Source organism: Pan paniscus, chromosome 6 (genome assembly GCF_029289425.2).
Source record: "Pan paniscus chromosome 6, NHGRI_mPanPan1-v2.0_pri, whole genome shotgun sequence".
NCBI classification, from domain to species: domain Eukaryota; kingdom Metazoa; phylum Chordata; class Mammalia; order Primates; family Hominidae; genus Pan; species Pan paniscus.
Genome location: NC_073255.2, coordinates 184,729,019 through 184,756,972, shown reverse-complemented (window position 1 = coordinate 184,756,972; position 27,954 = coordinate 184,729,019). Strand labels below are relative to the sequence as shown.

At 41.8% G+C, this 27,954-nt stretch overlaps 1 protein-coding gene across 1 annotated transcript in view; it reads right to left on the bottom strand.

The window, feature by feature from the left end:
- The window catches only part of CNTNAP2 (contactin associated protein 2), a 2,297,635-nt gene that overhangs the window by 249,256 nt on the left and 2,020,425 nt on the right, over positions 1-27,954 (bottom strand). The window contains exons 17-18 of the mRNA XM_003820514.5: positions 26,558-26,776; positions 1,738-1,974 (exon numbers count right to left, since the gene is read on the bottom strand). Coding sequence (XP_003820562.5) covers positions 1,738-1,974; positions 26,558-26,776 — 456 coding nt within the window. The remainder of the gene's footprint in view (positions 1-1,737; positions 1,975-26,557; positions 26,777-27,954) is intronic.

The following is a 27,954-nucleotide window of genomic DNA, read 5'->3' as shown; positions in this document are numbered from 1 at the left end:
CTCATAAATGATTTCCAAATATGTTTTGCAGTCTTCTATTTAAATTTTTTGGTTAAAGTCACTAATTGAATCAAATGAAAACTCATTCTGCTAAACAGATAATAAGGAAATATTTAGATGTCTTTTGTGTAAACATGTTGAAATAATGTCAGAGGCAACACACAGGCTTCATTTCACTTTATCTGCAATGTGGGCTAAACTGGAGAGGATATGCCCCTGCCTTTCTATTCATGACTATTGCCTGTTAACCTCCAGAGGTTTTGCGTGAGCTACTGTGTTTAACCTAACTCTCCAAAAATAAAGGGATGGTGATTTTCTTTAAATTGGTACTTATGTAGTGGAATCTTGCAGGCATTAGTGCTTACTTGATTGCATTCAGACATTACTTTGGCAAGGAAATGACTGCATTAAATTCGCATCAAGCACAATGAATGGTAATTGCAAGACTGTCATTTCTACAAGTGCAAAATTAATGTGTTCTGCAGGCCCATTCCATTGTGTGCCACAGGAAAATCATGGAACCATGTTGTTCTGAACAGAAAAACGCACTGTAATAGCACTGTTAATGTGCTATGGTATTATTCTGCAATGGCGTTCCTTTCCACCTTTGTTGTTGTCTCATGCTCATTTTTCATACCCTGTCTGGCCTAATTTGTATGCTCATATTATAGCGCTGCCAGACAGTAGCCTGGATGTACAGAGAATGTTATGGAACAATTCCTCCTTCTGTGTGTGGCATCTTGTGTGAATAATGCCAGTGTAAACAATCCTCCATGTATTCATCAGAGTCTGAATAGGCTACTTATGTAAAGCTTCTTATTAAGAGATGCACCAACCGTTCACAGAAAACTTTACCCATATGCTATACATTCATTTAGAAAGAGAAGAGTGATTTACATGCATTTCAACTGTAGCTTAGGAAAAGCACCGGCTCCTCCTCTCTTCATCCCTCATTTATATATGGGAAATTAAGCCACAGACCCGTTGAGTCAATTTCTTCTTCTGGTCATGCAGGATCACACGGTATAGTTCAAATGATAACATGCATATGCATTGGGCTCTTGTACTCTGCTCATTGGCTCTGCGGAATCTACTGGGGATTAAAGGAATTATTCAAGACTAAAATAACCAAGTAATAACAGATGCTCTAAGCTGACCAATTAAATGTGGTTTTTCAGCATTTCCGCAGTTTAGCTTAGGCTGAGAGCCACTCAAAGGCATCCTGAGTAAGAGTAATAATAATGATGTTAATGACTGACCAGAGGAGCTTTCTGGTGAGTGTAGCTTGAATCCAGTCTCTTAGCAACTGCAGGGGGTGGGGGCATCAAGACCACTGGGGTGCACTGGCTGATTCACTATAGAAATTGACTGATCAATTGATCTATTGGAGATCCTAACATAGGAGGGTCAGGCCTGAGTCCCCTTTTGGAGGCCACCTATTTTGTCACTCACCATTAAGATGTAATGAGACTGCCTTTGTAGTGTTTCAGGCAGTGAATAATTTGCTGGAATCTGGAAGAAATTCTGCACCATACACAGAGCTTCTCTCATTTTATCAAACAAAAATGATTAGGAAATGATTTTGGTTGGAAAATTCCTACCTAAGTTGAGAGAAAAATTCTGATCACCTTAACCTCAGAATAAGGTACACTTGTTTACATATGAAAAATCATTAAATAGATGATTTGGGCTTAAAAAGACACGCAAAAGTGGCTCTGGAAATGGGTTCCACCTTACCTTTGTTGCAAAATGTTCCATCATATGCAGTATTAGAGCAATCGCAGGAGTAACCGTGGTATCTCTCTAGGCATTTGCCTCCGTTTTCACAGTTTGTTCCATAGCTGGTGCAATGGCCCGAGCATCCGGATATGAACCCAGATGTGACCTTTGCTCTTTCCTCCAGGTCAAGTGTCACCCCATTCATCCTCAAGGAGCGGATGCAGCCCAGGAAGCCCTGCTGGCCCCCAGCACCACCTGGGAATGACAGAAGGCACAGAGTTCAGAGGGAATAACCTCTGCTATTGCTTAATTCTTCATATTTTGAACAACTGTGGTAGGAGATGAGACTGCATAGCGCATCTAGTATTGTCACTATCAAGTTGGTCCTATCTAAATAGAGAAAGTTGAAGCTTTTCTCCCTGCAGGCTATAAGACCTAATTAAAAGAGCCATCTTCTGAGAAGCAACACGTTTCCTACAGAAATAAAATATTTGGAGAGGCACAAAAATTATATCAGCTGTGTTGGAAGTCTAATCTGGTTTCCCATAGAAAAAGCGTTTACAGAAATCTCTAGATTCTTTGCTCTTTAATCTCACAACATCGAGTTCTGTAGCATTACTCATTGAAAAAATACAAAGGCAGAGACATGAATGTATTAGCATAGTTAACAAGTCAATTAGTTGGAAGACATAAATCCGTTTGAAATGTGATTGTAGGTCTTGGTTCTTGTCTCAAGAGATGCTTTGCTTTTAAGTTCATGTCAAGACTACCCAGGGCTCCTTGTCTGGGGTAGCTGGAAGTTGGAACTGATAACTTTACACAGAAATCAGCTATACCACATTTATTGCTAGGTTAGATCAGATTTCATTGCTTTTGTCTAAATGTCATTACACGACATATAGCACAATGAGCACGTTCACTGTGATTTTTGGAGTAAGTTATAGAGTTGGACTGAGGTTCATGAGCATGAAAATATTAAAATATTCCCAAGAAATTTCATAGAAAGATTCATTGAAACATTCTATCACAAATGGATTTAATTGTGTCTATAGTATTCTTAGCTATAATCTTTTTAAAGCAGCTGGTATAAAAGGAGGAACTCAAATTTATATACATGCTTGCATCTTAGAGTACAACTTTTCTGGAAACTAATCTAAAATGAATAGTAGGTAAAACTGTTGAAAGAAATAGGTGATGAGCATTTAGAGAAGAAAATACTGTTAATAAAAATAAAACCCAAGTTTCTCCGTCATTGAGGGCTACATACTAGGCACTCTATATACAGTACCTTGTATATGCTATTCACCTGGTCCTCACAACAACTTATCAAAGTAGATATTATTTGCATTATTCCCATTGTACAGATGGAGAAACTAAGGCTTGGAGAAGTTAAGAAGTTTACTCAAGGACTCATAGTTCCTGAGTGGCAACTGTATCACATCTGTCTTATTACTAAGGCAACAAACAGGGTTTATTGTCTTAAGCCCTGTTCTGTGTAGACCACTTAATACCGAGAAGAACTTTCCAGTCAGGGGCCTCATAGATGTACATGTTTCTGAGATGTAGATTTGGAGGTCTTTAAACATGGAGCAGTCAGTAGGGTTACTGGAATTCAGGTAAGATCAGTAGGCTGGGGATTGATTCTGATCACTTACTCTATTATCTTAAGAAAAGTTATAAACACCAGTAGATTCGTCAGACAGGACTGGAATATCAAAGGCTTTAGTGGCAGAGATGAATTAGCATCTGCTTATGCCTGCAAAACCCCATCAGTGAAGTGGCAAATGAGTTGCTGTACCATCTCTGCAAACCCAAGCCTTGCAGTTCTCTCACTGGGTGACACATTGGTTTTAATCATGACACCCTTGGGAGTATTTGATTTCTTCTAAAATATTGGAATAGAGAAGTGAAGAGAGTCCAGTGCCTTTTTTGATCAAAGCTATGAGATAGTAGATGGCAAAAGAAGTTATTAAAAACAACTACTTTGAAGGATTTCCCATTCTGCCATCTGTTTGTCAACTGGGCTTCACACCTCTACGCTGAAGAGAATGAGGGCCTTTGCCTGATTTGGAAGAATTTCAACCCTCTAGTTACACCTTGTGTGTTAGAATTTCAATTTGGCTTCTATTATTTTAGCCATTATGGCTTTCGTCCTTGCAATAAGGGCTTTCCAAAACACATTTTATTAAATAAATGTCTGGCCTTAAAAATTTTTTATCACTAGTCAATTAAGACAATTTTATATTCTATCAAAATATGCTAAAATGTAGAAATCATTTTTAGATCTCCCCATCTCTTTCTGCCTGGTGATCAATGTAATAGTCATTGTGGTCACTATAAATGTACTGAGAAGCAGAATACAAAACAGATTCTGTTACGCTACTCAGATTTAACTACTTTCACTTTTAGGGAACAGCCTTTTTCATTTTTCTATGAACATACTATGTGTAAATAAAAAGGAAGAAATGGAATCATAATATACACATTGTTTTGAAACTTGCTTTTTGCAGTTAACATATCATGAAACTTTTTTTTTTGGAGGCGGATTTTCACTCTATTGTTTAGGCTGGAGTGCAGTGGCATGATCTCAGCTCACTGCAACCTCCGCCTCCCGGGTTCAAGCAATTCTCTTGCCTCAGCCTCCCCAGTAGCTGGGACTACAGGCACACACCACCACACTCAGCTAATTTTTGTATTTTTAGTAGAGATGGGGTTTCACCATGTTAACCAGGCTGGTCTCGAACTCCTGACCTCGTGATCTGCCCGCCTTGGCCTCCCAAAGTGCTGGGATTACAGGTGTGAGCCACCGTGCCCAGCCTTTGCAACATTTTCCAAGCAATAAATGTACAACAAGAACATCTTGCTTAGTATCTGCATAGCATCCTATTCTGTGAATGCACTATCACTTATTTCGCTCTTGCACCACCAGTGGACTTTTAAGTTTTTAAAATTTTCCATTTTATATGATACTATAATAATATAATGTTTATGAAAACCTTTGCACACTTGTCGTCCAGTTTTTCCTTAGAATTCATTCTTTAAAATTAGTTAATCATACTTTTAAGTCTAATTGCTAGGATGAAAGGCATATACATTTTAAAGGCACTTGAAATATATTTTCTTCTAAGAAGAATTTACCAACTTCTAATTCACCAGTAGGGTATGAGATTATCATCTTCTCCACACAATTCTAATATTGGTCAGTGCCTTTTTGTATTCATGCCAGTCTGCTTGACGGGGGCAAAAAGGATTCACTGTTTAAATCTGCATCGCCTCAAATACTGTGAGCTGAGTAATTTTAATGTCTTCCCTTTTCTTATTTTTTGTTTCTTTGTGTTCTTCGCTTTTTGCTGGGAATACAAGAGAATATATTTCTTATTGATTAATAACAATATGAGCTTTAACTCTTGGTTATAAATAACTCTTTATTGCAGCTGTATCTTTCCAGTTTGTGTCTTTTGACTTCTCTATGGTGTTTCTTTTTCCCGATGAAAGTTTTGCATGTTTTTGTAGTCACACCCACCTGTCTTATTTGTGTGATTCCTGCCTTTGGTCAGAGGCTTATAAAGACCTTCTATAATACAAAATAATATGATTATTCAACCATATTTTCTTCTAACATTTTTGTGATTTTGCTTCTCTCCACATGTTAACCTTTTGTCTATCTGGGATGTATTTTAATTTGGAAACAATTGGTATTTCATGGATCTTCAGCAATGATTGAGAGTTTGAAAAGACTCTGAATATTAACACGATGAAGAATGGAGATATTTTTCTTTTTTTTTAATTATACTTTAAGTTTTAGGGTACATGTGCACAACGTGCAGGTTAGTTACATATGTATACATGTGCCATGTTGGTGTGCTGCACCCATTAACTTGTCATTTAACATTAGGTATATCTCCTAATGCTATCCCTCCCCCCTCCCCCCACCCCACAACAGGCCCCGGTGTGTGATGTTCCCCTTCCTGTGTCCATGTGTTCTCATTGTTCAATTCCCACCTATGAGTGAGAACATGCGGTGTTTGGTTTTTCGTCCTTGCAACAGTTTGCTGAGAATGATGGTTTCCAGCTTCATCCATGTCCCTAGAAAGGACAGGAAATCATCATTTTTTATGGCTGCGTAGTATTCCATGGTGTATATGTGCCACATTTTCTTAATCCAGTCTATCATTGTTGGACATTTGGCTTGGTTCCAAGTCTTTGCTATTGTGAATAGTGCCGCAATAAACATACGTGTGCATGTGTCTTTATAGCAGCATGATTTATAAACCTTTGGGTATATACCCAGTAATGGGATGGCTGGGTCAAATGGTATTTCTAGTTCTAGACCCCTGAGGAATTGCCACACTGACTTCCACAATGGTTGAACTAGTTTACAGTCCCACCAACAGTGTAAAAGTGTTCCTATTTCTCCACATCCTCTCCAGCACCTGTTGTTTCCTGACTTTTTAATGATTGAGAATGGAGATATTTTTCAAAGGGTCAATTGGCAGAGCAAATAAATCTAGAGTAAATCATATTTTTATTATATCATTAAGGCAGATATTTAGATCTATTCATAGATACTTAATTATTTATATATACAGGGTTCATTTCAGAAAGGATTTAGTGGGGCAGAGTTTTCTCCCTCTGCTTCTGTCTTGATTCTTGGGTCTTTGGACTTCTTAGGTTCTACATGGATCCATCTCTCTTCCTGCACTTGTGTTTGTGGATCTTTCCTTCTCAGGATCATCAACTGTTTCTACTCAGTTGTGTGGCTTTCATCAAATTACATAGTCTCCCTCAGCATCGGTTTCCCCATCCACAGATAAAGGAGGCTGAACTAGATGGTGTCTGTGACTCCTTCCAGCTCTGAATTACTCTGGCTCACGGTTCACAGGCTCTCCCTCTGGGCCTGTGTCTTTTTTTCTGAATTTCAGTAAACACTCTCAAATTCTATTAAATCTCTTCCTTGCTTGCTTTTTCTTTCTTTGCACCGATGTCTGACATTTTTTTTTCTCCCTCTTTTAACTGGGTGTAACATATGACTGTAGTCTAGTTTGTATTTGTTGTGTTCATTAAGTAAAGTTTTGCTCACGCCTGTAATCCCAGCACTTTGGGAGGCCAAGGCGGGCAGATCATCTGAGGTCAGGAGTTTGAGACCAGCCTGGCCAGCATGGTGAAATCCCTTCTCTACTGAAAATACAAAATTAGCCAGGCGTGGTGGCATGCACCTGTAATCCCAGCTGCTTGGGAGGCTGAGGCAGAAGAATGGCATGAACCTGGGAGGCAGAGGTTGCAGTGAGCCGAGATCATGCCATTGCACTCCAGCCTGGGCAAAAAAGAAAGAAACTCTGTCTCTAAATAAATAAATAAATAAAAAGTTTTGTCCTCCCTCTTCATAATTTATAAAGCAGGTGAGTGAAATGCCATTTTTCGCTCTATAAAGAAAAACTAAATAAATTAGGCTCTTTTCTTGCTTAGGTAGTCCCTGATTTATTTAAATGGGACAGTGAGCTAGAAGGTACTTTTCCTGATCTAGTCAATATGAAGAAAAATCTTCTGTCCTGAAAACGGTCATTATATATTATGTAAAAGACATTAATGCACTAGAATCAGTGAAAATTATTTGAGTTCCACTTATGCGCTCTGTAGAAATCTTTCTTGGTGACAAACGTCGTAAGTTTAAATTATAGGTCTTCAAGCAAAAATGCTACTTAACCTTTGTTAATTAGAAAATCAACACATTGTCATTATAGAGAGCCCCCTGCCATGCAAGGGCTTCACGCACATTAGTCAGACCTGTGATAATTATCCAAGGTGAGATGTGGGTTTAATTTGTAAATCATTTTTTTCTTGTGAAATGCTTTGCAAGTATTGCAATTAAAGATTAATTATGAAAATGCTGGAACTACCCATAATGAATAATACAACTGTAAAATGCACAGAAGATTGGGACAAAATAATCGGCTATTAAATTAAACAAAAAGGGCAAAAACAATGATCAAGAGGAATTATAAAAAAAATACACTGTCCTCAAATTCAGAACTTAATAGTTTTCTAAAGAGCTAAGTTGGGTCCCTGAGCACTTTTGCCCAAAGAGACTGGCCACTAATTCACCATAGAAGGAATTACACTAAAGCCCACACACATAAAATCTAATTTATTCATTCAAAAAATATTTATTTCACGCCTACTATGAGCCAGGCGTTGTTTTAAAGATGTTTTGTTTGTCTGCTTCATAGTATTGAAGCAAAACACACAAAAGTCTCTGTTCTTGCAGAGCTTATATTCTTGCAGGCAGAAAGAGAAATTTAACAGCAAACTCAATAAGAAAATAAAATATACTGTGTGTTAGAAGGTGGTAACCACTATGGAGAAAAAAGTCAGCAGGGTTAGCTGGGATCCAGAGTTGGAGCAGGGTGGGGGAGGCTGCAATTTTAAGTAGGGTGGTTAGGATAGGCCCCACTGAGGAAGTGACAGAAAGGGGATCATGAGCTTGTCCATGGAGAGAGGGCTCCAGGAAAAGAGGTAAGGGGGTGCCATCCTGCAAGTAGGGGAGGCTCGTTGGAAGGGAAGGAGGCATTAGATGAGAGCGGTTGCAGGACGCTCAGAAGAGCAAAGCCATTGCATGATCAGTTCATGAGTGAAAGGCGTCAGGAAAGTCATTTCTAAAATGATGATGAGGACATGCTTCTTGCCTGCAGGTTCATCCCAATGTGATCACAAATAGCCGCACGATGATGCCAGGCACAATTTGATGTATGGGAGGCAGCAAGCAGGGATGAGGAAAGCATGAACTGTGGTCACAAAGATCTACTTCTATGTGTTGGCTTCGCCGCTCATGGCGTGTGAGCTTCCCAGGTCCTATTTGGGCCTCAGTCTCCTTATGTGTGGCATTGGCATAACAATATGCACCGCGTAGGAGTGTGTTAATAACAGATAATGCACTTCTTTGCACTAATTCTAGTTACTGGTAGCTGTTATGATTATTGCTATTATTGAGTATACGCACATTCTATAGAAGCACAGAGTTGGAATAAATTAAATATGGCTGAGATGATGTGTATATAAGTCTGATACTAGAGGTATCAGGAGTGCTATGGACTGAACTGTTTCCCCTCAAAATTTGTCTGTTGAATCCCTAACCTCCAATGTGACTGCATTTGAAGATGGGACCTTTAAAGAAGTACTTAACATTAAATGAGGCCATAAAGGTGAGACCTAATCCAATAGAATTGGTGTTCTTGTAAGAAGAGGGACAGACACTGGGGATGCTCTTGCACAGAGAAAAGATCAAGTGAAGACACGGCAAGAAGACAGCAGTCTGAAAACCAAGAAGAGAAGCCTCAGAAGAAAGCAACCCTACGGACACACTGATCTTGGACTTCCAGCTTTTAGAACTGTGAGAATGTTTATTGTTTAAGCCACCAGACTATGGTATTCTGTTAGGGAAGCCCAAGCAGACCAAGACAATGAGGAAGGGTTATCAGGCTCGGGCTGATCTAGACCTCCCTGAGAAAGTGACCTTGGGGTCCCTCTTCTCACTGCACTGTTTCCATGGAAAGTACAGAGTTAGAGCCAGGTATGGTGGCTCATGCCTGTAATCCCACCAGTTTGGGAGACCGAGGCAGGTGGATCACCTGAGGTCAGGAGTTTGAGACCAGCCTGGCCAACATGGTGAAACCCTGTCTGTACTAAAAAAAAAAAAAAAAAAAAAAAACAAAAATTAGCCAGACGTGGTGGCACCTGCCTGTAGTCCCAGCTACTCAGGAGGCTGAGGCAGAAGAATGGCTTGAACCCAGGAGGTGGAGCTTGCAATGAGCCAAGATTGTGCCCCTGTACTCCAGCCTGGGTGACAGAGCGAAACTCCATCTCAAAAAAAAAAAAAAAAAAAAAAAAAAGAGAGAGAGAAAAGAAAGCACAGTTAGGATGGGTGTTGTTGGTATCTTATCATTCATGGAGGGCTGTGTCTGGACTGGAGAGCTGTGAATTAGCATAGAGGTCTTGAGCCCGCCACTGGAATGGTGTGAGTGACTGGTGGGAAAAAGAGCTAGGACTCCTCTGTGTCTAGGTGACCCACCCTGACCTTGGCTCTCTGGCATGGCAGCCACAGCTGCCCTGGCTAGGTCAGGGGGCAAAAGCAGCTTTGTGTTTGGGCAGACTGGGCCTTCCCAAGTTGCAATTCTGTACCTGCAATTTCTCCTGTTCTATATGCTACCATTGTTTCTTAGGTCTGAGGCATCAACTTGAACCCATTAAAAAAAAGACCTGTGGTGGGCTGGGTGTGGTGGCTCATGCCTATAATCCCAGCACTTTGGGAGGCGGAGGCAGGCAGATCACTGAGGTCAGGAGGTTGAGACCAGCCTGGCCAACATGGTGAAACTCCATTTCTACCAAAAAAACAAAAATTAGCCGGGCGTGGTGGTGCCCACATGTAATCCCAGCTTCTTGGGAGGCTGTGGCAGGAGAATCACTTGAACCTGGGAGGCAGAGGCTGCAGGGAGCTGAGATTGCGCCACGGCACTCCAGCCTGGGCAACAGAACAAGACTGTGTCTCAAAAAAACAAAACAAAACAAAACAAAATACCTGTGGTGTCAGTGCAGGTGTGTAAAATATAAACCCAGTTATCTGGTTGAACTGAGAACAGCAGAATGGCCAAGAGTCTTCAGTGGTGTACAGAGTTAAAGGAAATTGCTCCACATTCTTTAGTGCAGAGCTGCATGATTGACAAGTATTGATCAGTGGTTTCTCTGTCAGCTAGATATTGGAGGGCAAGTATGAAAAAAGCTTTCACATACTGAGAGAACTGGGGTTTGGAAAATTGCTTTTTCAGATGACGCTCATGAGTGCTCATTCATAACTCCATCAATAGGATGGATTTTTTTCAGTTCATTATTATTGCATGGATTTTCGTGTCCTCAGAGTAAAGGACATGCAGAACATGTGAATCCAAACTATTAAACTAGAAGGAAGCTTCAAAATAGAGACTGAAGGGACACTGGGTTTCCATAGTATAAAGCACTCCTATGTGTCCAAGTGTGAAATGTTATGCTACGGGGGTGGAGCTAAGTGGTCTGATTCATTGTAGAGGCTATGGTGGCAGGATAAGCATGGTAAACTATTGGTTATTTCAAAAGCTAATATTAATTAAATACTAGAAGTATCAGGCACTATTCCAGAACTTTACTCTCAGAGCTAGATATTATTATCTCCATTTTACAGACGAGTGAACTGAGAATAAGAGAGTTAATTTATTTGCTGTCATATAGCCAGTAAGTAGCCAGAACTCACACCCAGGCTGGCTAGCTTTTAAGCCTGCACTCTTACTATGCTCTGGCCACCGTTTGATTTTTGGGCTTACATCATATAAGGCACTTTCTTCTCCTACGTCTGATATGCTTCTAGACATTGTTGTACTTAGGTATACAAAATGCTGATAGAGTGATTAATACCTGAGGCAAGACATTTACCACCTGCCAGAACATTGTCTTATATTTATTTATTTTTTTGGCACAGTTTTGCTCTTTGGCTTAGGCCGAGTGCAGTGACGCAATCATGATTCACTGCAGCCTTGACCTCCTGAGCTCAAGCAATCCTCCTGTCTCAGCCTCCTGAGTAGCTGGGGTTACAGGCACATGTCACCATGCCTGGTTAATTAAAAAAATTTTTTTTGTAGAGACAAGGTCTTGCTATGTTGCTCAGGCTGATCTTGAACTACTGGATGGAAGGGCTCCTCCTGCCTTGGCCTCCAAAAGTGTTAGGATCACAGGTGTGAGCCCCTGCACCTGGGCAGACCACTGTCTCTAAAGCTACAAGGATGGCTGAAGCTGAAAGGGGAAATGCAATACTCACAGAGCCAGGAATGTCAATGTCCAAATTAATCTCTAAGCCAACAAAGAGAAGACACTTTTTTGATGCTGTCATTAAGATCATATTTATTTCTTAGTGCAAAAGGTCAATACTACAGTTTTGAAACCAAGGCAGTTATGGGCTTTGGCCACTGCTAAAATGGTGGATGATGGATACTTCCCCTAAGCTCAGTCTGACAGCACTGATTTCAGAAGCCATTGCTTTACTGTGGGACCTACAGTTCCAAGTTGCATCTGAAAGTGGGGATATGAGAGAATAGAGTGCTAAACCACTACTTTCTAGTTGGATCCAAATTTCAAAATTATTAACGCTATTTTAGTAAACTTTAATAAACCCAGACGTCAAATATATCAGCCTAGAACTCTTGTCTAAATACATTTTTGCAAATATCTTTAGGTTATTGTTCATATTACGTGTCCTGCTGGTGAGTTTTGTCATCTTTGAAGTAAAATAAGCATCCTCTTTCTGCTGATCTTCATGTATCTCCCCCTCCCCCTCTCCTGCTTCCATCTGTCTTTTAAAGTCTCTATTTAAACATTTGTATCTAGTCTTTTTTTAAATCCGGAGTCAAGAATCCCTGGTGTTATTATCCAAGCTGGCACCTTGTTCTCTTCACTCTCAGACTTCACATACAAGCCTTTGCGGATGCTAGTCCCAGGTCAAGCCTGGGATGGATCCGTGAGGGATTAGTGTAGCTCTGATGACCAAGCCTCATGGGTATGTCAGCCATCCAATGCAAAGGGGTGGAGGAAAAAGAAGAGAAGCTTGGGGATTGAGGAAAAGGGAAAAGGGAGGCGAGTTGGCAGAGAGGCTGAGAAAACAGAAGACTGGAGTGTTTTGATGTCAAGATTTCAAGGAGGGCACAGTGACAATTGTTAAATAAGAGCAAGAGGTCAAGGAAAATCAGACAACAGTAACAGGCTATTGGATTTGGTTATTTTTGAGACAGACACTTCAATATAGCAATAAGATGCTTATTAGTGGAGGAACGGGTAGTGAGAGGCTAGATTTAGTGGTATAGATACACCACTGGTTTAAGAATCAATGACAGTGGAAGATGGCTGTCCCCTGTCTAGGTGGGAGTGAGGTACTCTGAAATTGTGTGTGTGTATGGGAGATGGGTGAGGGACATGGACTGGAAACAAGAAAGTGTTGAGAGGGATGACAATGCCAGAGGTTTGTCCTGAGGCAGGAGTTTTTCTTTGCCCCCTCAACTTTCCAGGAGGAGCTCAATGCAGGCCCTGAACTTTTGTTTTTCATTGTAGGAAGACAATAATAAAGGTGGCATTTGGAAATCTCAAGGGAATATGCTTGCACTCAGAAGGCGAAATGACAGGACCTCTGAGGACAGCAAGCACTGCGAAATAAGGGCAAGAAGCAGCGCTGAAGACACAGAACCAATGACAGCAGAAAACTGTAGGATTTGCATAAAAGACGCCTTCAATATGGTGCCGACATGAAGCGGCAGCAAACTTAGCAGAATCCCACCTTCCTGATATTGGAGACACGGGACAATGACAAACTATATGAATAAGAATTAGTTGGAGATATTGAAGTGAAAAATCTATAACTGTCAAAATAAAGATATCCTTGGAGGGGCTGAATGGCAGAACAGATAAAGCTGATGAACATTTTCGTGGGTTGGGATATTGGGTCAAGAAACCTTCCATGAAGACAATAGGAATGAATAAAGAGATTAGAAGAATAAAACAAAAGTCAAGAATTACGGAGGGTAGAAGTGTCAACATCTGCACAATAGTAGCTTCATAAGAAAAGAATAAACACAGGCAAGAAACTATCTGAAGAAATATCTGGTATTTCCAGAACAAACAATATTAGAGTTCAAATGGAAGGCACGCATGAAGTGCTTAAACAGGGTAGGTAAGAAAAACAACAACCACCACCACCAAAACCAAAAAACAACACCTTCATCAATAGCTGTGGATCTGAACCAGAGACCCCCAGCCCCAGGGATCCTTCCGATCCATGTACAGGAGTCACAAGTCTTGAGAACACAGATGGAAAAAATACTGCGTCTTTATTTTCACTGTCAAGTCAAAATTATAGGAGTAATTGGTCCAAATGGATTTTTAAAATTTTCAGCAATATGAAATCTAAGAGGAACATTTAAACAAAAGGATACAAACACCTGTACAAAAAAATACCAGGTTATAACAGGAATATTAGCAACAACAAGAAGGCTAGCATAGTAGTTTGTTCGTTTATTATCTTTTTTCTTTTTTTTTTTTAGAGTTAGGGTCTCGCTGTGTCGCCAGGCTGTAGTGCAGTAGTCTGATCACAGCTCATGCAGCTATGACCTCCTGGGTTCAAGCCATCCTCCTGCCTCAGCTCCAGGGTAGCTGAGACTATAGGCGCACATTATTATGCCTGGCTAGTGTAGTCATTTTCTCTTTCTTTTGAGACAGGGTCTTACTCTGTTACCCAGGCTGGAATGCAGTGACACAATTACGGCTCACTGCAGCCTAGACCTCCTGGGCTCAGGCGATCCTCTCACCTCAGCTTCCCAAGTAGCTGATATTACAGGTGTGTGCCACCACATCCAGCCAATTTTTGTACTTTTTGGTAGAGATGGGGTTTCACCATGTTGCCCGGGCTGGTCCTGAACTCCTGGGCACAAGAGATTTGCCTACCTCAGCCTTCCAAAGTGCTGGGATTACAGGCGCGAGCCACCGCGCCCAGCAGTGTAGTAGTTTTAAGAGCAGAAACAAAACTGTGAGATTTAAAAAAAAATGTCATAAGGAACAAAGATGGAAATTACATACTGGTACAAGGAACAATAAATCAAGAAGATCATGAACACATCTAACTAGCAAAATAGACTTCAGTTACCCGAAGCTACCACTGATAGAACTATTGATAGAAATTCAGTAAATAAAGTTTAAAATTTATACTCAGAAACTGATAGGTCAAGCAGTGCTTAGTGAAATTAGGTACACACATACTCTATGACTCAGTAATTCTGGGGACACACACAGGCACACACACACACAAGACATCCTCACACAGGTGGCAGAGAATGCACATAAATATATTCCCTGGAGGGTTATTCGTGGTGGCAGAGTTGCAGGAAACCTAGGTATTCATCATTAGGGGATAGAATAAACGATGCGTGGTAAATACACATAATGGAGCACTATGCACATAGTATTCAGAGAACTACTCAAATAGATCTTAATGTAAGGCAGAGGGAAGAGAGTAAGAAACAGAATGAGATCTGTAGTACAATGCCACCTATATAAAGCATGGCACACAAGAGACAACACTGAATTTCCACAATGATATGTATACTTTGAACAAATATATAGAGGGTGGGACTAGAAGACCATCCATAAAATACGTTTCAGTGGGTGCCGGCGATGGCGAGAGGGTGAAGCTGGCAATGGTGAAGAAAAAACGTAATAAAATGAAATTAAAATGAAAGAGGAACATTGTCAGGATGTGACAATAGGACCGTGAAAGGAAGAGAGACCCACGCAACATCCTGCACATCAGGGGGCCTTGAAAACACGAAGGAGCAGAAACCAAACTGTGAGATAAAAACATGAGAGGGAAGCGTCTGATGGGAAACGACCCTGTTTATCTGAATGCGGAATACTAAAAGTGGGCCTCTTTTTTCTCACGCTCATAGTGTACTGTGGGAGGAACTATGGGGCTGCGAGGACCTATCCCTTCTTCAATATTTGTGTCATTGATACTAATTTATTTTATTACAATCTTTTTCTGTGGGACAGTTGCCATTTATTATCATGAAGTTTAGTTCAGTCCTTATCGGAAAGATAAAAAATCTGTATAAGAAATTATTTATTTGTTGAAAAACATTTTTCCATATTGATTGCAAAAGTGGTACCGTTACATTAAAATGTCTTCTCTGCATCAGACCATTCCAATTGCCATGAGAATGTTGGAAGAAAGACCAGAGTTCCTGAAGCATTTGGTCTGTGACACATGAGAAGGTGAACCTTTACTTTCTTAGGTTCAGAATGTTCATCGTAAAGTTTCTACCCATATAATATAGTTAACAGATTATCTTTTAGTTAGTTGGGAGCTCAAAAGACATTAAAAGTACACTGTTGATTTGATTATTTGGGAGCACATTTTAAAAAAAGCAAAAATTGTCCAGGCGTGGTGGCTCATGCCTCTAATCCTAGCACTTTGGGAAGCTGAGGCCAGCGGATCATGAGATCGAGAGATCGAGGCCATCCTGGCCAACATGGTGAAATCCTATCTCTACTAAAAATACAAAAATTAGCTGAGTGTGGTGACGTGTGCCTGTAGTCCCAGCTACCTGGGAGGCCGAGGCAGGAGAATTGCTTGAACCCGGGAGGCAGAGGTTGCAGTGAGCTGAGATTGTGCCACTGCACTTCAGCCTGGTAACAGAGGGAGACTCTGTCTCAAAAAAAAAAAAAAAGCGCAAACATTGTACCTATCATCACTCACTTCCTATGGTAATGCTCTGACTGAAAGGTAGCTGGAATTGCAAAAGTCAATTAGTTTTGATCCCTAAAGGGCAAAGGGCATAAAACATACATGGCAACTGTAAGTGGGAAGGGGCTATCGTTTGCCCTTTGTAGGGGTCGTAGGTGGAGATGGTTCTATTGAGAAGATAGCAGCTGACTCAGCGTGGTGGCCCAGCAGGTTCAGAAAAGAATAGAGGGCTGGTAACCCTTGTAGTGAACAGCTGTGAAGGGGAAGACATTTCTTGGAGGAGCTTCTATATTTTATTTGCATTTTTGCTTTGCATATAGTCGATTGATTTCAATGTAGTAATTTTTTTTGCTAGATTTTGTCCAGCAAATTAATTTACTCTTTAATGTATGGCAATGGTTTCTAATTATGACATCACTCCCTATTTCTATCCCAGAGAGAACCAAGAACTAGTTACAAGGGTTGGGGTAGAAACTCTGCATTAGGATTCCAGCCAGCATCACAGCTACCGCCAAACAGGCAAGACCTCAATTTGATATCAGGAAGACTGAAAACTATGCTCAGGCTCTAGACTGATTTGAAATGCTGTCTTTCATAATATGCTGACTTTCTCTGTGACTTTTTTTTTTTTTTTTTTTTTTGCTGCTTCTGCTTCTGTCATGCTTGATTTCAGTCTGTGGTTCCCAGTAAAAAGATATTTCCCAAGATGGTAAATATCATCACATTTTGAGAAAAGAATTCTGGAGAAAGTTTATAAGGGAAAACCCTTCTTGCTTTGGAAAGGAGATGATCTAATTTTGAATACGGATATTAACCCAGAAAAATCACAATCACTTATTTATTCATCCAAATGTTTGCTCAGCAAATATTTATTGGGTAACCATTGGCCAGTTGTTATTGGACCGTATCCTCAGTCTATGCTGTATGTAGCTTACCTTCTAGGGGGAGGACACATAAATAAACATATTCATTTATTTCTGAATAATAATAATTTTCTGGGGTTTCGACACCCTCTAGAGGTTTCCCATTGGTTACTTGGTATATGCCCTATGTAAATGAAGAAGATGAAGTCAAGTGACAAAGTCATTTACTCAGTATGCACCCTATGTAAATGGCAAGGATGTTACTCAGTGTGCGGCATAAGTAAATGGAGAGGATGAAGTGAAGCTACACAGCCATTCACCTTCCTGTCATTGCTGAAGCGTTCCCATTTGATTTAGTTCCAAGAAGTCAGCATGAATCTGCCTATCTTCCCTGCTTCCAGACCCTATTCTCCTGCCTCAGCTGCATTTGAGGGACAGTCTGGAGGTAGACTCACATGGCTTACTATTGGATAGGAAGCGACGAGGGAAAGAGAAGAAAGAAAGGGAAGAAGGAAATCAAGGGTAACTCCAAATTTAGGGTGGATGGGTGGATTAGATGGTGATGCCACCTACTGAGATGGGGAGGGCTTTTGGAGGAACAAATTTCCAGGAGGCATCAAGAGTTCTTTCCCATCATGTTTATTCTAAGATGTCCATTTAATATCTAAGTTGAAACACAAAGTAGAAAGTAGGATAAGTGGATCTAGAGTTCCTGAGAGAAGAGAGGCCTGGAGATTTAAATTTAGAGACATTGGCACAAATTATTATCAGAAGCCATTGGATGGTGGGCTGAATGAGATCATCCAAGACAATATTCGGATGAGAAGACAGGAAGGCTCTGTGACACTGCAACGCTTAGTGGTCAAGCGGAGGAAGGAGGGAATGCAGGAGAGACTAAGTGATGGCCAGCTTGGTAGGAAAAATAAGCAGGACAGCACACGGCTGTGGAATCTGTGGGAAGAAAGTATTTCAGGAAGGAGAGCAGGAGACATGCTGCTGAGAGAGTCTGCAAAGCCCCGAAGAATGTGTCCGAGACTTAGAGATCCATGCTGACTTTGACGACTTTATAAAAGCTTTACCAAAGGAACTAAAAACAAAACAAAACAAAACAAAACAAAAAAAACAAAACATTATTTCCATGTCATAGAGACTGTCAAGTAAGAAGTCTCATTCCCTGAGAAGAGTGTTTTGCATGAAATTCTCGTTAAACCAAACCCTTTGCGTCTGACAGTGGCTCTCTGCAGGCCTAGATCTTTGCCATGGCGACTTTATCATCTGCATAATACCAGCCAGGGCTGCCTGATGCCCAGCCTCACCACTGCCTGTCAACTTCAGTCTCTCCCATAGACTCCATAACTGGGAGAGTGCTCCACAGGGGGCCGGTATTGCATGTGGGGCCTGCAAATCTTCCTTGGGATGGATTCTCCTGCACGTTGTGGGAAGCTTTGGGAGCACCCAGTGTCACCGCACTTTTCCACATGCCCTCTGGGCCACAGGGTCATCTCAGCCAGGGGACGCTGGTATAGACTGACCAAGAGGGCCTGAACTTTGCCTTCAGCTTGACTAAACTTTACATAGGGCCCCTCCATTCCACCCTGGACCCCTGACCTTGCTTTTCAAGAGCACTTACTTTAGAAAACTTGTTATTATTAATTCTTTCTCTGCCCTTTTGAGATGTAAATTTTTTAAAAAGCTGTTTGCCAGTTTTACAACCCAGGAACGGCTTTTTCAAAAACTTGGGAGTCATCTCTTTGAAATGGTAATTGTCAAGGAAAATAGCACCCTGTCTCCCCTCCACGGGAGGGTGGGAGCCTAACTTCAGAGGATACCTGGCTCCAAGTTGTGAAAGTTTACTTTTCCTTTGGGTAGAGCCAATTAGAAAACACAGACACCCTATGATCCCTCCTATCCCAGCTCTTAAAAACTTTCCCATTGTATTTTAGTGAAATAAAAAAAAACCAAAAAAATCAAAATAAAGAAACAAAATTCTCCTGCCCTTAGCTGAAGTGGAGGCGAGCTCGACTGCATTCTGGCTTCTCTACCCTGTCGCAACAGCCCTGGATGAAGATCTTCCTTGCCTGTTCAACTTTGCCCAGTGCAATTTTTGCTTTGACAAGAGGAATGATTAAAGCGCTGAGTCTTTGGAGTCAGACTGTCTGGAACCAAATCCCATCTCTGTGTCTTCCTAAATGCACGACCTTCGGTAAGTCAACTAATCTTTAATGTGAGAATAAAACAAGAATTAGCAATGTTATCTATGTTATAGACTCGTGTGGACTCATTGAGGGGAAGCATGGGAAGCACGTGGCTCTGGGGTTCACCGGGGTGTCTCAGTCAGCATTCACGTGGTTGCTTTTGAGGCAGGTTTGCAGGAAACAGGGGCAGGCACACATTCTCTAGGTTATAATTCCTGCAATTTGAGTTGTACATTTTTTTTTTTTTTGAGATGCGGTCTCACTCTGTCACCCAGGCTGGAGTGTAGTGGCACGATCTTGGCTCACTGTGACCTCTGCCCACTGGGTTCAAGCTATTCTCCTGCCTCAGCTTCCCAAGTAGCTGGGATTACAGGCACCCGCCAGCATGCCTGAGTAATTTTTGTATCTTTACTAAAGACGGAATTTCACCATGTTGGTCAGACTGGTCTCAAACTCCTGACCTCAGGTGATCTGCCCGCCTTAGCATTCCAAAGTGCTGAAATTACAGGCGTGAGCCACCGTGCCCGGCCTGAGTTGTACATTTTTTATTACCAATTTCTTAGATATGAGAAATAACCATTTTATTCATACATAGATTTGGGTGAATTTCATTATTAGAATTCTATTTTTCTCCTTTACACACAAATGCGATTTTCTCTTTGGTCTCTCAATGATACTGCATTTCAGATGGCACTGGAATGATCCATTTGCAATTTTGGAATACAGAGAGTATGAGAAGCAGCTGACCAAACAAGCTGTATTTTAGAATTTGGGGAGGTTGGACTGAGAGAATGGTTATAACATTTCAGTCTGTAGTTGCTTATACGTCCATTTAATAAACCTCAACTCTTCCATAAACTCAGGTTGCCACCCAGGAGAAAAAAGTCTCCTGATAGACAAACTGTCAGAGGAAGAAGAGGCTGCAGGCTTCCCCACTCTCAGGTAGTCTCTGAGTCCTCCTGAAGACAGCGTGCCTTCCACTGAGTCTTAATCAGGCTTTCTGCCCAACGCAAAAGAGCTTGAAGCACTGAGGGTGATTTTTCAACTCCTTTTTGGACTGCACAAAAGAGATGGTTCCCTTTAACCTCTAGAGAGATATCAGAAGAGGCCAGAGCCAAGTAAATTGAGCATAGACATTTGTCATGAGTTAAGATGACCTCGCCTCTGTCAAGGAGCCACTTAGGAGCTTGACTTCTTCCTGAAGCTGTCTGAAGTGGCCTCCAGATCTTGTAACTCTGATCTCCTCCCTTAATGACTGCCAAGAGCAGTTGCATGCTCTGGCTAGTGTCTAGCTTGCTGCATGCTAACCCTGTCCTAGCTCCCTGACCTGAACAGCCTGCTTGGCTCCCCGCAGTGGTGTTTGCTTGCCAGCTCCTGGCCATGCCCTGGGCTGGCAGCCAGCCTCCCAGGCTGGGGGCCCAGCAGATATCTTGCCTTCTCCCACTCCTGCTGCTGCTATCAGCTGTCAGGACTCCAAACTCCTTGTATGTCTCTGCCAAAGAGGGCTTTGCTCAATCCAGCCTGGCATTGTTCATGCTTAGACAATGACCATCAGCTTGTTTGCTTTCTCCACCTCCTAAGAAAAATCTGGCTCACGGACAGCTCAGGTCCGAACACCTGGGCTGGCTGAGGCTTCAGATCAACATGTGGCTTAAGTGCTTCTGCTGGGCCATCCAGGGAGCTCGTCATATGCTGGTCACTCATTTTGGATCAAAAAATGGGAAAAGTTTCCTGCACTTTTCAGACAAATACCAGCAAGTGCTTTTTTTCTTTCGGTGTCTCTTAGTTTTTAAATGTATTTGTTACTTTTTGATTAAACCAGAATAATCTCTGGATTCTTACAACTTCCAAAAGACCTGTGTTAACCCTTTTGGGATGACAGCTTCTAATTATATTTTAGATGTGCAGTGAGGTGAACTGTGTCTTCTCTGTTTTTTTTTTTTCGGTTACTTTGCAAAAGGACATGTGAGCCTGGCCTCGCTAATGACACCACCTTTGCAAAGATCACACAGCAAGAAAAGTCTAGCATGGCTGACTCCGTCCTGCTTCTAGCCTCACAGCCTGGCTGTCCTTGCTCCTTCCTGGGCATAGGTCAGGCTAAACTAACCATGGGAGGTATTTGGTTTAGAGTTTAGCTTTTTTTTTTTTTTTTGAGACGGAGTCTTGCTCAGTCACCCAGGCTGGAGTGCAGTGGCGCGATCTCGGTTCACTGCAAGCTCCGCCTCCCGGGTTCATGCCATTCTTCTGCCTCAGCCTCCCGAGTAGCTGGGACTACAGGCACCTGCCACTACACCTGGCTAATTTTTTTGTATTTTTAGTAGAGACGGGGTTTCACCGTGTTAGCCAGGATGGTCTCGATCTCCTGACTTCGTGATCCCCCCATCTCGGCCTCCCAAAGTGCTGGGATTACAGGCGTGAGCCGCCGTGCCCGGCTAGAGTTTAGCTTTAAAGCAAGGATGATAATTGTCCCTCCTTAAAACTGGTTCCCTCCTGGCTGGAAGATTGAAACCGCCTTTGTAAAACCAATGAAAGGCCATGAGATTAGAATTATGGGAGAGGCCTGAACTCTGTTAAAATGTAGGTGTAGTTTCTAGAATCCCTTAATGCTCAGGAGTCATGTGGCCAGAGGTCACAAGATTTGTGGCTTCCTCAGTTGCTTTTTTAGATAACATCACTATTGTAGAACTTAAGATTGGTCTTTTGAGATTTTTTTTTCAGATTTTTGCATTCTGGAAACCACCTGCCTCCATCCAGACTTGGGATGCAGAACTCAACCAGTTCTGTGGCTGTCACCCTGAGGCAGACTCAGCACATGAGGACAATTTTCCCCACCCCTATGATTTCATCTCCAACCAATCAGCAACACCCATTCCCTAGCCCCCTGCCCACCAAATTGTCCTTAAAAACCCTAGCCTCTGAGTCCTCACAGAGGCTGATTTGAGTAATAACTCCAGTCCTTCTGCTTGGCTGTCCTTGTGTTAATTAAACGCTTTATTTACTGCAATAACATTGTCTCAGTGAATTTGGTTTACCTGTGTAGCGGGCAAGAAAAACCCTTCAGGCAATTACATTAACACAGGTAAGCGGGTGGAAGGTGGCCTTCTGTAGAGCTCTGTGTGCAAAGCCAAGAACTATTTTCAGTCTGTTTCAGCTTTAAGTTGTATGAAAGCCCTTCCTTCCAGAACCCAGGTGGAGCTCTTGGGCCATTCTGTCACATATCTTAGCTGTTGCAGGGATGCTGGTGTGATGTTTTCAGATGAACTCCTGATTTCTTGGCTGACTGTGAAAAAATCCTTGGGCCTTAGTTTGCTGCTCTGTGGCCTCTGCAGGTAAGCTGAGGACTAGCAGAATAATTCTGAATATTGAGGGACATCTCTGCATGTGAGCTTTCCTGTAGGGTTGGTGAGTGGAAGTGATCACATTTCAAGTCAATATTTCAAGAAAGAAGTAATGAGTCCATTGAAAGAGGCTTCTTTAAGAGAAGGGTAACTATTACATGAAGGAAGAAGAAAATAAAGGGAGTAAAAGGTAAAGGATAGTAAAGGAAAAAGAAACTTACATTTAATGAGAATGGACCTGCTGGGCTTAGTGGCTCATGCCTGTAATCCCAGCACTTTGAGAGGCTGAGGCGGGCAGATCACTTGAGGTCAGGGGTCTGAGACCAGCCTGGCCAACATGGTGAAACCCTTTCTGTACAAAATTAGCCAGTCACGGTGGCACATGCCTGTAATCCCAGCTATGCAGGAGGCTGAGAGAGGAGAATCACTTGAACCTGGGAGGCAGAGGTTGCAGTGAGCTGAGATCACGCCACTTTACTCCAGCCTGGATGACAGAGAAAGACCCTGTCTCAAATACTACTACTACTACTATTATTAATAATAATGATAATAATTATGGGCCCTAGGCGAGGCACTCTCCTGAGTGCTTAGCATGGAATATCTCATTTAATACTGTGGTGTAGGAACTGTATTCCTAATTAACACAGAAATATTAAGCAATTTGTCAGCGGTTTCTCAATTGGCAAGAGGCAGAGGTGGTAGTCAAAGACCATATTGTTAACCACACACCATTGTGAGAAGACTGACCACTTGGCAACCCTGGTATTGTTCAATCATTACCAAGCATGTAATAAAAAATGTCTAATATTGGAAGAGGCCAGGCATGGTGGCTCATGCCTGTAATTCTGGCCCTTTGGGAGGCTGAGGTGGAAGGATCACTTGAGCCCAGGAGTTTGAGATCAGCCTGGGCAACATAGGGAGACCTCATGCCAGGCATGGTGGCATGAGCCTATAGTCCCAGCGACTTGGGGACTGAGGTGGGAGGATCCCTTGAGCCTGGGAGGTTGAGGCTGCAGTAAGCCACGATCATGCCACTGTACTCCAGCCTGGGCAACAGAACAAGAATCCATGTAAAACAAACAAACAAACAAACAAACAAACAAAACATAGAAATAGAAGATACTCAGAGAGGGAAGATGGCAATAGTTGGTCAAGAAAATGCTTTTATATTAGAGGTGAACTGAGACTAACACCCAAGTCCCTAAATTCTAACTGAATAGTTTGGAGATAAGTGGCTGCAGAAATTCATAGCTGTTGAACTAGGTATTAGTTTTAGAGTCTTGTTTTTTTTTTCTGAGACGGAGTCTCACTCTATCTCCCAGGCTGGAGTACAGTGGCACGATCTCGGCTCACTGCAAGCTCTGCCTCCCGGGTTCACACCATTCTCCTGCCTCAGCCTCCTGAGTAGCTGGGACTACAGGCACCTGCCACCATGCCTGGCTAATTTTTTGTATTTTTAGTAGAGATGGGGTTTCACCGTGTTAGCCAGGATGGTCAGGATCTCCTGACCTTGTGATCCACCTGCCTCAGCCTCCCAAAGTGCTGGGATTACGGGCGTGAGCCACTGCGCCCAGCCCTAATTTTTGTATTTTTAAATAGAGACAGGGTTTCACTATATTGGCCAGGATGGTCTCGAACTCCCGAACTCATGATCTGCCTGCCTCGGCCTCCCAAATTGCTGGAATTATAGGCGTGAGCCACCGTGGCCGTCCTTTTTTTTTTTTTTTTCTTTTGTAACAACCCCTCTCACTTCACCTGAGGTAGACTTCTATTGCCGAACAATATTTCACAAATTGGCTAAAGTAGCTCATATCTGAGAGATGTGCCTTGTGCCTCCCTTTAAGGTGACAGGAATTAGAAACTGGGACTAGAGACTATTTTCTAGTCAAAAGAAATTGCTGATTCATCACATCAGCCTCCTGTTCTGAAATTTCTGTTTCTGCGGTCATCAATGGTTTTACAATTGCTAAATTAAAACAACACAGGCCAGGAGTGGTGGCTCATGCCTGTAATCCCAGCATTTTGGGAGGCTGAGGTGGGTGGATCACCTGAGGTCAGGAGTTTGAGACCAGCCTGGCCAACATGGTGAAACCCCTTCTCTACTAAAAATACAAAAATTTGCTGGGCATACTGGCATGCACCTGTAGTCCTAGCTGCTCAGGAGGCCGAGGCAGGAGAATCACCTGAACCCAGGAGGCGGAGGTTGCAGTGAGTCGTGAGTTGAGAACACACCATTGCACTCCAGCCTGGCCACAGGATGAGACTCCATCTCAAAACACACACACACGCACATTTCTAGCCTTATTTTACTCATGGTGCTTGATATTATTTGCCATTACCCTTTCAATCAAATCCTCCTCCTCTTGTGACATTACTCTCTCCTAATTTTCCTTATTTCTATTCCTCTTCATTCTTCCTGAGATATTCTTTTTCTGTTTATCCCTTATATTCCATGGTTCTGTAGAATTCTGATCTCAGGCCCTTGCTCTTTTCTTAAGTTATTATTGGGTCACCTTCTTTAAGTGAATTGACGTTCCTTCCAAGACCATAATAAATACTCTTCCATCTCTTCATTTTACAACCTTACTAGGTCTTCAAAATTCTTACACACAGCCACAGTTAGCCAACAGAAAGGAACAAAACTAAAGTTGGACTTCTATATCCAGGGGCAGGGTCAAAAAAACGAGAAGTTGAGTCAAGTAGGGTCACCTGTTATGATGAAAACCAGATAGAATCTACCCAGCATGTTCAGAATTAACAGTATTTAGGAAGAAACTTGTCCTAGCTAATATGGGCCACACATGTTGATGAAGTGAAATTTCTTCACTGTGCTCAGCAGGGATCAATGGACCTGATATTTAGCTAATTAAAAAATAACGTGTAATTTTGTGATCTATAACTTGAGGGAAGGATTTGGAAAGGGCTGATTTCCAGTTGTAATTAGGAAATACTTTATTTCTAAATCTATAACTCTTTTATAGCCCCAGCTGATGTGGTTGTTAAAAGTCAGTCTCACTTTCAAAGTTCATTGACTCACACCTTTGTTTTGTAGTTGGCCGACATCACACAAAATGAATGGAGATCTAATTTTACCTTTCCTTTAATGACATTCTACCGCTCTTCAAGCTTCCCAACACAACTATGAAAGACACTGTGGGGACTCTGCCCCTTGTTAAAATTAACTGGCTCTCAGTGAGGCTCTAACGTAGGGTGGAGCCCAAGTGGCAGGTGTTATGAATATGAACAGCAACCAGGTCACATTCTTATCTTGCTTTGTCTGAGACTTCCACAGTTGACTGCACTGATCAATTGACCCCCTAGAGAGGGGTCTAAGATAATGCATCCACAAAGTCCTTCAAACTCACTTCTTTTTTTCATTCAACAGAGGAAAAGTTGCTAATTTCCTAACATATGAATATTCTCAAAAACAAAATTTAAAATTCAACTAGCCATGGGAAGCAGGTATGAATTTGAAGTAATTTTAGGTTCATCTGAAATATGTCAGTAGCAGAAAGACAGGTGAAAAAGATTAGACTGGGTGTCTGGATCCACTTCTTGCACAGGTAGTTTAACTTTTTGATCTGTTTAAATTTCTTTTTTGTACTGATCTTTTTTCCTATGTCAGGAAAAGTCTAAATCTTTCTCTGCCTAGAACCTTGAGAATAGGCAAGAAAGGAATGGCTTTATATTTATCATTTCAAAAAAATCTGAACTTAGCCCATTTCCTCCCACCCTCCTCCCTCCCTCCCTCCCTTCCTTCCTTTCTTCCTTCCTTCCTTTCCTTCTACACAGTTACAAGTGCCCCAAATGATCAAATAACTTTATATACTTCTAAAACCATAAACCTAAAATTGTAGATATTAGAGAGACCTGAGAGATGTCTCAGCCTGCACTCTGATTTTATAGCTGAGGACAGTGAGCTCCCAAGAGTGGAAGTGGAACGAGATCTAGGTCTCCTGAAACTTCTTCCTTATTCCATTCTGTCTTGAAGGAGACTACAAGAGGCCAACACCTTTACTTTTGGAAGGATCTCTATATCAAACCTTGCATAGGCTGATTTTTTTTTTTTTTTTTTTTTTGTATTGTGCAGGCTCTTAAAAATCAACAGAGGGAAGCCATGGTTACCTTTCCATTACTTACCCACAAATAACTGGCTGTAGAGCTCCAGGCGGGTGTGGCCTTCTGTTGGGGCCTTGCGGATCTGCTGGGGTAGCCGGTCCACCTGTAGGCTGGCCTGCTTGACATTCCTCTCTGCAGTGACCCAGTGCCACTGGTCATCGTTGAGAGGGGTTGGTGACCTCACTACAATCTCTACTGGCCCATTTCCCACATCAAATGAAAAGGACACTTCTGTGGCAGCTGGAGGAGCAGAAAGCATGAAAGACATGAGTATTTTTCTCCCAGATACCAAATAGCAGTAAATTCTAGACGACAAACAAAGCAGGGAGAGGAAAAATCATCTAAGCCTGTCACGTCCTACAAAGGTCGATGGCAAAATCAATGGAAGAAGGATAAAATGTCAATCATTAACCATTAATAACCAAGGGTGTTTTGGGGGGTCTATGTGTCAGGTATATATTTATTTCCTTATTTAATTTTAGAAGCCTTCCAAGATGTGACCATCATTGACCCTCTCCAGATAAGGAGACTGAAGTCTGGAGAAGTTAGTGCATGTTGAGTGTCTTAGATTCAGTAAGTTAGTGGAGTCACGAACTGAACCAAGGTTTGTCAGATTTCAGAGCTTGATATCTTCTAATTCCACATACAATTTACCTTTTCAGTAAGTAGCTCCTTGGGAAGTGATTCATAGTCACCTGGAGATCTCTTGAAACACCTGTGTCCAGAGATTTGGACTCAATTGGTCAAGAGTTGGCACTGGTATTTTAAAAAACTCCCCAGGAAATGTTAACACATAGCTAGAGTTGAGAGCTACTGCTTTGGGGGAATTTATGAAAGTTGATTTCATTGATCTTTATACTCTGTTGAAAGTTGGGGACCCTTGAATTGTTGGTGTAATGAGGGTAACCTATTGTTGGTGTAATGAGGGTGACCTATTGTTGGTGTAATGAGGGTGACCTACATTTTATGACCACCTGTGCCTACCTGAAAGGTAGCACAATATTTCTGGAGAATAATCCCTGTCGTACATCATCTGTTGCAAACCTTGGTTATTCCCCATCTGGGATGTAGGCTCCTTCTCATAACCTACCCTCTAGCACTGACCACAAATTATTCTTTTTTTTAGAGATCACCTCCAAATCAACCTTCCTCTGCAATTAGTCACCTCTCAACAATTGGCAAATGGATTGGGTGGTTGCTTTATTAACTTTAGCTATAAGTAGCTTTCTAATTTCACATTTTATATTTTATGTTAAGTTCCTCAGTGACCACCTAGTGCTTTATAAACAAGCTTTTTAAATGTATATTTTTTCTTGTGATTGACAGGAGAGGCAGCCTCAGGCTGAAGCAGCACACACGTCTTCAGCTCCCTTAGGCTGGGTGAATTCTTCTCAACATTAAAGATGTGGCACACCAGT